This window comes from Nelumbo lutea, chromosome 3 (genome assembly GCF_056320005.1).
Source record: "Nelumbo lutea isolate HS-2025 chromosome 3, American lotus-T2T, whole genome shotgun sequence".
NCBI lineage: Eukaryota > Viridiplantae > Streptophyta > Magnoliopsida > Proteales > Nelumbonaceae > Nelumbo > Nelumbo lutea.
This window is the reverse complement of record NC_142686.1, coordinates 22490918-22502722: the sequence shown is the minus strand read 5'-3', so window position 1 is coordinate 22502722 and position 11805 is coordinate 22490918. Positions and strand designations below refer to the sequence as shown.

General features: G+C 35.4%; 1 protein-coding gene and 1 non-coding gene across 2 annotated transcripts; one reads left to right on the top strand and one right to left on the bottom strand.

The window, feature by feature from the left end:
• Positions 1-4908: 4908 nt before the first annotated feature.
• Positions 4909-7702, bottom strand: LOC148863561 (uncharacterized). Its single transcript, XM_088976008.1, has 5 exons — positions 7299-7702; positions 7165-7209; positions 6796-7077; positions 6509-6690; positions 4909-5502 (listed from the first exon to the last, which is right to left on the bottom strand). Exons 1-5 carry the CDS (start codon positions 7519-7521, stop codon positions 5302-5304), a joined length of 933 nt encoding a protein of 310 aa, XP_088832134.1. The 5' UTR covers positions 7522-7702; the 3' UTR covers positions 4909-5301.
• A 2731-nt stretch (positions 7703-10433) lies between these two features.
• LOC148863560 (U6 spliceosomal RNA) lies at positions 10434-10541 on the top strand. Its single transcript, XR_016112043.1, has one exon. It is a non-coding gene; the product is annotated as a U6 spliceosomal RNA (small nuclear RNA).
• Positions 10542-11805: the final 1264 nt, after the last annotated feature.

Below are 11805 nucleotides of genomic sequence, written 5' to 3'. Positions count from 1 at the left end.
AGTAAACTAATTTTCAATTGTTATTATGATTTTTTTAAATATATACATATATATTTCAATTATTATCTAATACAAGCATCCAATTAAACAAATAATAATCATTTTCATATTTTAGAGGCCACAATTATATTTACATTCAAATTATAGATTATCGTGTGAAATATATCAATGCCTTTTATTCTATATTTTTTAAATATTAATAAACATATATGTACATTTTCATGTGGCAGTACCTCTAAGACAAAACTATTTATAATTCATGGACAATTTCTAAATAGTTATAAGTGGGTAGTTTCTAATATGAGAGTAAATGACATATATGCCCTTTTTATGCCCATTGTATGTTTAGACAAGAGGGATAGAAAATGTCCAATGAAAATTTCAGAAAGAAGGGGCATTCACTCTTTTATAGGTAGTATAGATATATATCACTAAAAATTCTTTTTAATTGGTTTAAAAATTTTGCCAAGTGTTATCTAATCCAATTAAACAATTAACAATTATTGAATCAAATAATTATATAAAAATTGTAATTAATTTGCATGTTTTATTCTAAAAATTAAACAAATATATTTTTGAATGGCTTCATGGACATCTATTATTTTTATTCTAAAATTAATAATTATTTTTCACGTTTCATTCTAAAAATTAAATAATTATTTATTTTTATTCATATAATTATTTTGCATATCTTATTATGAAAATTAAATTAAAATTAAAAAAAGTAAATATGTAACAGAAAAATTGAATGGATTTATGGACATAATAGTTGAAATACTTATTTTTCATGTTTCATTTCAAAAACTAAATAATTATTTATTTTTATTCAAATAATTATTTTGCATGTTTTATTCTAAAAATTAAACTAAAATTTAAAAAGTAAATATGTAACAGAAAAATTGAACGGGCTTATGGACATGATAGATCATCCGAATATTTATTGTAAATATTTATTATTAGAATTTAAATCATAGCAAAAAATTAGAGAAATAAATAAATATTTATAATCTATAAATAAAAATTAAAATTTTCACATGGTATTTCAATATATTGATGCCGGTCTTAGCTCTACAACATACTCAACCTATAGGGTTAGATCACATAAAATTGAAGAAATTATCTATATATTATATATTATTCTGAAAATTAAAAAATCAATTATTTACAAGAAATTTCAATTGATCTATGGACACGGTAGATCATCCATAGATATGCAATGTAATCAATTTTTAGAGATAGATAACAAGAAAAACCTAAAATTTTCATTTTTTTTTTCAAATTTTTTACTATTCTAGAATTTCGTCAAATATTCACAAAGATCTACATATAGGAGCAAAATAAGTGGGTTTTTTTGCACAAGAATAACATATCAACATACACAAAGATGTTTCTAAGCATTCAAACTAAAAAATACAAAAACATTGGATGAAATTGTAAAAAAAAATTGAAAAAAAAACATATTTTCGCTCTTTTTTAACAATCTTGAAGAACTTGTTGGATCTTGCAAATTTGTGGATGTTTTGGTGGATTTTGGCTAGATTTCAATATCTAGGAATTGTATGAAGGTTTATAGAAGGTTTGGGAAAAAAAGAGTCTCTTTCAAGTGATTTTTTTTTTTTTTTTGTTTTTCGCAACAGTAAAATGGCGTATATCGGTCGATATAGCACTAAAATATAGGCTGATACGCTTCCGGCACGACGATAATGAACAACACTAAGGATTTGGTACCGTTCCCTGTGCCAAAACCTCAAAGATATAAGATATGTATCAGCCGATAGTAAAAAAACTTTGAACCTTGGTCCCACCTAACTAATAAGTAGTACCTCCACACAACTTTCTCCACTTGGTCCACTGCCCATGTACTAAAATCAAACCCTAAGAATTCCAATGCAGTAGAACTTGGCTTCTATGCTGATGTCCTTTTATTTAACTGAACATGAGAAGATGAAATAGTTGTCTCACCAGGCCAGAGAAAATTATGCAGCTGATAAAATGTCCTTGTGCAGTGGTACTTGTAAACCCTGTGTTTCAGCACTAATGGTGATAATGGTTCAATTGCATATCCTTCTCTTTTAACGGGCGATATTATTAAAAGTTTAAAACTAAAAAATCCCCTCCTTTCCCACCGGTAAATATCGTACGATATGCACCGCCTACGTTTGTAAGTTTTATTGGATAATTGTACCTACTACCTACACTAAAAACAATATCAATACATGCTAGGTCTATTCTATTCACTTCCCATGGTCCCTGGAACCTGAAACCACCAAAAATAAGCACCGACCCTGATGCAGATCAATGGCTCAGATGCAAGTGATTGGTCACATTTAACACCCGGACCAATGATTTTTTCATTAAGGTATGACGTCTATTCAGTGCAAACAAACAAAGCCCTAAATTGGCACTGCCATGCTCTCCCTTTCAGGGACCATGTAGGGAACCCCGTGAGAGTTTGTGCAAGTTAACTGCAGGTGAATATCTCTACTGGGCCATCAGGTGAACCACATATTAATTAAATTAAATTATTAAAGGGCAATGATCATGTAAATGTGAGAGCCAGGCCAAGTGAAAAGCACATGCAGTATAATTTGGATTAGTTGAATGCTTTGGCTGTTCAGCGGGCTGTTCAGCGGGCTGTAAAAGATGTATTTATTATTGATGTAAAATATTATCATCGATTCCATAATCTGCTAAACAGCCAAAGAGTTCAATTAAACCATAATTGACGTCAAATTGTTTGGGATCCTTCGAACCAAATTTGGCACGACTGAACCCAAAACCTTTGGTTGGTTCCCTATGTCCCGGGCCCCATCCATCTTACAAGATTTTATTTGAATTTAAGGCAAGTGGTACTTGTGGAGGGCCATGTAGTGTTCTGACAAAACTAAACTGGAAGATTAATTTTACATGGTTTCCACATCGCGGCTGAGGTGGCAGCTCAAATGGGTCTTCCATGAGTCAAATTTCTCGGTTTATATCCCTTGTCACGTGGCAAAAACATCCGTTTTCTTGAGCAAATCTATTCACTCTTCTTTAGGTGAAGCTGGGAGAGTTGGAGCCTAGGCTGCATTTGGTCAATCAAAAGTTTCCATTTCATTCGGTATCATGTAAAGTTTAAACTTCCCACAAGCATGGCAATATGAGTGTGTTTTGATTGGCAGGATGCAGCATAGGCTCCAATCTCGTTGGAGCAAATCTTTTTTAATTTTTTTAATTTTTTTGCTGGCATTAAGGCCCCATTCGTTTTTCAGTAAGTAACTTATTCGGATAAGTTTTTCTTGGAAAACACTTATCTGGATAAGTGCATTTATCCATGTTCTTTTATTTCTCCTGTAAATAAGGCAATAACCATTTTCATCATAAAAAATCCATTATTAAAAAGGGCATTTTTGTCCCATTCAAGTGTTGGCAACTTTCTTCTTAGGTGAAAAAGTTATCTACCCACATATGGAATGAACAAGAAAATAAACTTTCTCTGTTCCCCACATAAATCTGAAAATAGAACATGGGATTCTTGGATCCCATTGACCAACTTTCCCCCCTCTCAAAATCCGAAAACAGAATGCCCCCTAAAATTATTTTCTTGTGGGAAATTACATTCATCATTAATGCCCTTATAAATTATTACCCCTTTATATTGATATAACTTTAATCAATTGGTTACTTTGCAATGATAGTGGATATATTCAACTCCTCATAATATTAAGTATGGATGTGACATTAATTGAATAGAGCGGAATGGTGAAACATTGATTCATGTGGTGGACCTCATATGGTTGGGACAAGGCTTAGGTGACGATAATGATGAAATACAAAGTTTGATAACACAAGAGGGATTAGGAATGACAATAGGGTGGGTTCGGGGCAGGGGTCATACTCCCCGTCCCCAACCCTAATTCTGAAATTAACACCATCCCTATTAACCATTACCCCTATCCCTAATTCTCGCCAGGGATAAAATTTGTCCTCTATCCCTGATCCCTGATGGGGATGGGTTCCTCGTGGGGACTTGAATCCCCAAAATGTTTTTAGATAACAATATTTTTTTTAAAATAAATTTACTTAAAATCCCCATCCCCGACCTCGACCCTGACTAGGCATTTCTATTAATCCTTGTCCCTATCCCACCAAAATAATCCCCATTCCCAACCCCATCGAGTTGGAAAAGTTAGACCTTCATTGGGGATGGAAAAAATTGCCATCACTAAGAAGGATGAATGTTTTGAGAATGAGATCATCCCTTCTTCTGTGATAGGGAAACACCCCATCGTTGATTAGAAAGTGAATGTTTTAAGAAACAAATACATTCCTATATGTAAATTTAATGACTTTTACTATATGGGCTTCTTGGACTTTTCACTAGACAAATGCTCCCATTGTTAAAATTAGATAAGCCAAAACCACATTCCTAAAATTAAAAAAAAGGCCTTGCACAAAAATGAAGGAAGAAAATTTTACATTGGCAACGGCACTCTTTCTGCTTTCAGCCATATTTGCAGGATGTAGGTTCACCATTTAATGGGTCTCAATGTGGAAACTAACCATTCAAAATTAGGTTGAAAAATGATCAAAATGCAAGTCTTCACTATATATGCATGTATGGACCACCGAAAAAAGAGAACTTCTATACATTAAAACTTTGAGATCTCCCAAAATTAGCCCCAGATTAGGGTTTTGAATACACATAATGTTGGGATTCACATATAAATAGTTTAAAAGAATCTCATGTTAGAAAGGAATGAGATGTATAAGGGATTTTATATACAAGAGTGGTCTATAACCCAATAACTCAAACTTTTGGGTTATATGTGGTGTCCATCTCTTATGTACAACAGTACAAGTCCTATGTGCGTGTGCGTGTACATATATGAGTCCCCGTCTTGATGACTCCCCTCAATTCATAACAGATTGGCAAAATTATCCATTACATTCCATCCATCAACATGTGTGTATGAATGCATTTTTCTATTCTTGTTTTTTTTTCCTTTTACTAGGAAACTGGTGTTAGGGTACTTGACTAGTAAAACTTTTCAATGAAACAGCCCTAGTTTTGGAGCACATTTATTCAGAGCCACAACTGTAAGAGAGAGAGAGAGAGAGTTTTGTTTGCACGTGAACCCTAGGTGTCAGCCTTTGCATCAAAGCAAGAACAAAGCACAACAACACTTAAACAAAGAGAAACACCATCAACTGCTCTTCTATGATTGCTTCTAATTTCTCTCTGCCAAAAAGGAAGGGGAATCTCTCCCATCTTTTCTTCTTTCCCCAACTCCTTTTTATTTTTATCTTTAAGCCCCTCCCTTACTTTTTACATATATTCCTCTTTCCAAACGAAACCTGCCATCTCAGCTTGTGCTTCCCTCTCTGCCTGTTTCCCATCCACAGACTCGTCCATGATAAGCATCCTCCTTGCCTGCATTTGCACATTTTCTTCTCTGTTCTTATCTCTTCTTCATCCTCTCTTGTTCCCCCTTGTTTCTCCACCTTTTCCTCAGCTCCAATCTGCACATTTCTTGCCCATGTTAGTGTCAGATGCAATATCTTTATTTTCAGCTTTCTCAAGTTCAATTACTTGTGGATTAATTCATATATAAATGTGGAAATGCAGGTCTGGTTTTCTGCTATCCGTGAAGAAATCTGTGTTCTCTGTCAAAACCCTTAATGGGCTTTTCTTTTTACCCAATGGGTTGGACCCACATGGTATCTAAGATTTTGGTTTGGTTGACAAATGAATATGACATGACCTTCCTTTGACAAATAATGCACAGACCCCATTTTATCTACGACTTTGGATGAACTATCACTTGTTAATTGTCGTTGATCAGGATCTACAATTATCAGGTTAATTCTTTGGTGGGCCATGGGCCATGGGCCAATCCATCAGGCCATGCTCCTTCTTTGATCTAGAGTTAACATAGGTCCAATGGGGAGTGCAGCCACAGTGGTGCTAATGACCAACCCAATTGCTGCCCAACATCTGAAATATACAAATTGATAGCCCCATAATCTTTCTAGGTTGTGTAGGGTCTACAGTTTGGACAATCAAGAATGCCCAACATATAAATGGACCTTGATTTTCACACTGGATGGCCCGTATTGAGGGCCCCCTTTGCAACAAATTGAAATAGGGAAGTTGGTAAATAACAAAGAGGTTGATCTCCAGGCTGAAGGTATCTTCTGAATAGCCCACATGGATGAGCATGTGAACCTCTTGTACCAGGCTCTTAACTGATCTTTGAAGTACTTAAATCTGTAGTTTGATACCTTCCTCCCAAAGAAGAAAAAGGACAAAAGAGAATTATTATGTTCTTATCTTCCTACTTCAATGAGTTTAATGAACATAATTAGGTTAAATTAATTACCCAAAGACTATGAATGAATTCAAGAAATAACTGTGTTTCAATGCATATAATCAATATAAATATTTCCTTTAATTAGCTAGTCAAAATTAAAATCATTAACCATTAACAAGGTAACTTCATAATAACTGTAATTCTCATGGGCATACCTCTTCCTCGGGCTTCACTTTTGTTCCACAGTTGTTGGGTGACTCCCCACTTTCAACTTCACAGCGCCTTAATGATCTCTCTTTGATTGAAGGAGTTGAAGTAGGGCTTGGACTACTTGAGCTGAGATCGGGTGGTGTACTTTGAGTGCCAACATCTCTAGTTGAATACTGCACTTTCTTCTCTGCAATCCCAGGAAATGGAATTAAGAAACAGAAAGATAATTCAGAAAACGCAGCTTTTAGAAAGACAACGGTGTTGGAAACAAAAGCAAAAAATTGCTTTGGACCTTGAATTGCAGATTCATTTTGGTCGTCTTCTACTATGGTTGGCTTTTTCTGAATGTGCCGTGCATGGGAGTAGCAAACGAGAGGTCCAGACATTGAAGCTCTGCTTGCTGTTGAAGGAGGAATGGATATGCCACTTAATGTTTTTGCAGACAAACACTCCATTGGGACCTCTCCTGAAAGAGGATTGGAGATATACTTCTCTGCTTCATACCATTTGGAGTTCAAAGCAAACCCATCTGGTGATAAGCATTCCCAGCTGTAACTAGATCTCACCTGCAAAGCTGCAACAATGCAACCACCCGATTCATCAAGAACAAAGATGAATAGACAACTCATCATCTTCACCATTCAAGTCTAACCTTACTTACCTTTGAGAGCAGTGGTGAATGAGTAAGTAGATGGGTCAATCTCATCTGGGAACAAACAAGTTGAGAGAGCAGTGAGAGAAGGAAGCATTTGATGAAATCATGAAAACCACGCTTATTAGTTAAAAGAGCAACACCTCTTAAAGTGTAACCAGGAGAAGAAGCAGTGCTGGAAATGGTTGCGTTTGATCTGAAGGATCTCGCTTCCTCTCTAAAGCTTCTGATATTCGAAGCAGAAAACCTTCTTGAATTGGTGTTCTCTCTACTGATACGAGCCCTGAGAGACCATTCTCTTAAACCGAAATCTGGTTCATCTCTTCTCCGGGAACCCAGAGAAGCTTGTTCCATGATAGAGATCATGGGGTGTTCTATAATTGGAGCAGAAGACCTTCTCTTGTCTCCTCTTCTTCTTCCACCTTCTTCTCGCAATTCTTCTCCACCTTAGTGTTAAGGATATATGGACCTAAAGTCAATCATTATCATCACTGACCATACACCCCACTAGGCTGCTACATGGGCAAGGCCCCACCAACTCAAATATATATATATATATATATATATATATCAGGACCATTCAATTTGTGGGCGTGCCCCATTTTGCTTGGAGGGTCATAACATCATGGGGTCCAAATGAAATGAATGGGTTCTGATGAATGACTTGATTGGTACCAGTAGGACAAATAATATACATGCTGTCTGTGTTGATTGGCATTAATCTGTTCAAAATACATTGAAGCTACGGGTTTCATTTTCATGAAGTTGATGAAGAAGTAGATGTCTCTGTTGGGTTGTTTTCAATGTGGGTCGGACCGGCGAGGAGAAAAGAGAGGAACAGATGGTGTGGTTGTTGTGCTGTGTCATGTGGTTGTTGTCATATTGTGAAAATGAATGCAAAGGGACCTTCCTTCCATATTATGAACGTGGTGGGTTCCAGTTGAGGTTCATTAAGGCCGTAAGATTTTGTCTTCTCTATGTGAAAATTGCTTGTTTCACGGAAGCAAGAGGCCTGGGGTTGGACACTCCTGGCTTCTTCTAATCAGTAAAGTTTTCTTTTCACACTTTTTTTTTTTTCTTTTCAAATTCAAAGTTTCTTATTAATCTTATCTGTGTGGGAGCGGGAGTTATATAATTTGAGTCCAAATTAAATCTACTACTAATATCGCTTTGTGCTGAGATTATCACTTTGTGCTGCCTCAGTATCGGTAAGTGCTACTAACTGGTTACTACTGCACTTGTTAAAGCATCTCCATTCAAACCTTCAGTAGTAAAAATTAGGACTCCAAATATATCGGTTTTATGGGATTCAAATACGAATCTAATTTGTTTAAGTTGGATTTGGATATCAGTTTAGCCATGATCAGATTGAATCAGCTTTAACAACATTATTTGTTTATTAACTGTATCAAATTTGGATATTATTGTTTGGTCCAATCTTCTAGAATCCTGTCCAATTATTAAATGTACATGTACAAAAGACCATGATTTTGTAGTAATAATTTTTTTTTTAATTAAGTGGGATTTGAGATATAGATAGCTCTGCTTTTTCCTATTTATATTTAATTTACTGAAATTCTAATCGTGTCATATTAAAATTGAACTTATATCATAGAAGTGGTAACTGGTAACCAATTATCTTGTATTTATCAAAATTTACAGGGCTTTTGATTGGTCAAAGTTCCTAGAAATTGCCTAGCTTTATATCATCATCATGATTGCTCTTCACGGGTGAAATGGGCTCAAAGTACCTTAGTGATTATAGCTTGAGTACTTGAACTCTTAACAAGGTTCATATCTCAACATATTGAAGCTTACCATGTGATAAGTATGGTTTTTGAACCCACAAAACACTTTTTAAAGGGATTTTGGGGGCGGGGGAAGGGGATATCTTCATGGCCCTGTTTGCATTTACCCATGTTCTTTTATTTCTCATCTAAATAGAACAATGACTGTTTTAGGTATAAAAAGTCATTATTGAAAAGAACAATTTTTTCCCATCATCTAAGTATTGATAATTTTCTTCCTAGTGGGAAAGTTATTTACCCACACGAGAGATGAGTATTACTTAACTGGGCAAGTGATACACAGGAAAAATAAAATTTTCATAAATCCTACATAAATCTAAAAACAGAATATGAGTATATTGGTCAATAGGAATACCAACTTCCCCCCCTCTCTAAATCCCAAAAAAACTAATGGTCCTATGTATAATCATTAGATCCCTTCCTATTTTACCTGACCCTAAATTCGTGAACCTTGGTTGTTGAGAAATTATAAGCTTGCAACTGGGATTGGAGCAAATAAGATATCTCTATATCCAAACTTGATTCATTAATATTTAAAATTAAATGGAATCTTATCTATCATATTTAGATTGTAATTGTATAATTACATTGAATATCATTAATGTAATGAAACAATTATAATTATTAAATGAATTAACTAAAAATGAAATTGATATTGTATATCATGAATGACTTGAAATATTCAGACCAAATATATGAAGAGAAAAATATTAATTTTATGTAGATATAGACAAAAATGTGGATATTCAAAATATTATGGGATAGGGTAGCATCATGTCACATCGAATTTAAATTTAAGTTTGGACAAATACCATTTGCAGCCCTAATTATGGACGAGATATCTTTCACAATCTTTTCCAAGATATGAAATTAAATTTTATTTATTTAAATATATACTATACTTTCAATTAATTGGACTAAAATTTTTTGCCCAAAATAAACCTAAAATTCGAAGAAGTTTTGAAAAATTGTCAGGGTTTTAGTCCAAAATCTATCATTATCCTAGATGAAACTCAAACTTCAAGAAATTACATTTGGATTTGGATTTATATGCTTAAAAACCGCTCCCATAAAGAGATTGTTCACACAATAGAAAATAAAAAGCAGCAAAGAAATTAAAGACTACATTGAAGGGTTGTTGAAAGCTGTAAGATGAACCATGATGCAATGAGTATGAGGTTGGTTGGTGTTTAAGAGATGAAGGAATTAAATGATATATTAATACGTACAGGCATTATTTATTGGTGCAGTGCTCGCTGTTTTGTCAAATTCATGCAGCAGTGACTACTCCAAGAACAACGCTTAGAGAGAGAACAAACATTCAAGAACGCATTTGTTATTTGTTTTTTGTGATGTGGGCATTCTTAGGAGAGAATATATACCAGGCTACCCGCTAGAGGGCATTAGTCATTTGAAGGCTAGGGCTCTCGTCTCATGCAATCGTCCAGGAGTCCAGACAGGTTACTGTTCCTCAATGTCGTTTCTTGGAGTCAATTGGAGTGGGAAAGATACAGAGAAGATTAGCATGGCCCATGCTCAAGGAAGACGGCCGCATATTCATCAACACTCACCCTGCTAGCATCACCCCATCAAGCTCTTTGATGAACAAATAGTTCCAATTTCTTCCCTGGGGTCAGCTTCATCAACCCAGATGAGTCATGAGTGGTTAATTAATTATAACCGAATCAACAAAGAAACAGGCAGCTTGACTGACCAAACCAATCCCTGAGCAAATTCAGTAAGAAAGACCAAGGTGGCCTAACCCCAGTTCAATCAGTTGGACAGACGGTACATATCAAGCAATCACCGAGAACCTGTAGCAAATTATTTATTTGCCAAAGAAAGAAATGGCTAATGAAATGTCTTTTCAGCATCAGATCGCCCAACAGTCGGGCTCTCCTTACTCCTTACTGGAATTCCCATTAGAGGTCTCGCACAAGGATTCGATGGGTACACCAGAAACTGTTATGGTCAATATCGTCAGACTGGAAGCACACAGGAAACTGCAAAGCTCACTGGGTCATGGTTTTTTTTTACTGGTTAACCTTAACCGGTAGCTTAGATCATCGTCCAGGCCATAAGAATAGTCAAATGTAATTGAGACCTGGAAAACTCGACTGTCACCGGTTCAATTGTCCTATCCGGTCTGAGCCTCAGAAGTCTGGTTGTTTTGAGATTCTCAGCCTTTTTAACTCTTGGCCACAATATCAAAGATTGAAATGGGTCACCTTCTAATTTCCATTGATTTGATTGGAATGGTTCAACAGGGGTTTTTGCATGTGCTGTGTTGCTGTAGATTATCTGTCCTTTTTTTCTTATGAAATTGCTTTGGATTATCTTTCAGATCAGATGTTACTTACATCCCCGAGTCCCAATCTACTTTCAGAGGGAACACGTGCACCTACACATTAATTGAATCAAGATCCTCTAATACTGGAAATTTAATGGGATTGTCGTTGTTTGGAGATGGGTTACCAATTTGGAACACTTAATAGAGGCTTAATGGGAGGAAAGGAAGAACATTGACGGTTGTATTGTAGGATGTATTGATGATGATGGGGCCTTGATGGATTAGGATGGCAGTTATTCTAGCATATACGATGTGTATGGATCGGACTAGGACCAAGATGGGAAGGGTTAAATCTAAGGTTTTTAAAATGGAATCGGACAAAGAACTGGTCTGGTTCTTGGGTTGAATGGTCCAACTGTTCGAACTTAATGGATGGTCCGTTTTGACAAAAATAAAAAAAAATAAAAAAAAAATAAAAAAATAAAAACACAGCCAAACCATTGAACAGTTCGAACGCCCGAGTCAGTGGTTTTCTGACTAAATCAATGATTT

Bases quoted from the DNA above. Each gene is read 5' to 3' on its own strand.
- LOC148863561 (XM_088976008.1), bottom strand. From the start codon at position 7,521: ATGATCTCTATCATGGAACAAGCTTCTCTGGGTTCCCGGAGAAGAGAT. The intron at 6,691-6,795 runs GTCCAAAGCAAT...CTGGGATTGCAG, and splicing joins AAATGAATCTGCAATTCAAG to AGAAGAAAGTGCAGTATTCA. The intron at 5,503-6,508 runs GTATGCCCATGA...AGAAATGTGCAG, and splicing joins AAGTGAAGCCCGAGGAAGAG to ATTGGAGCTGAGGAAAAGGT.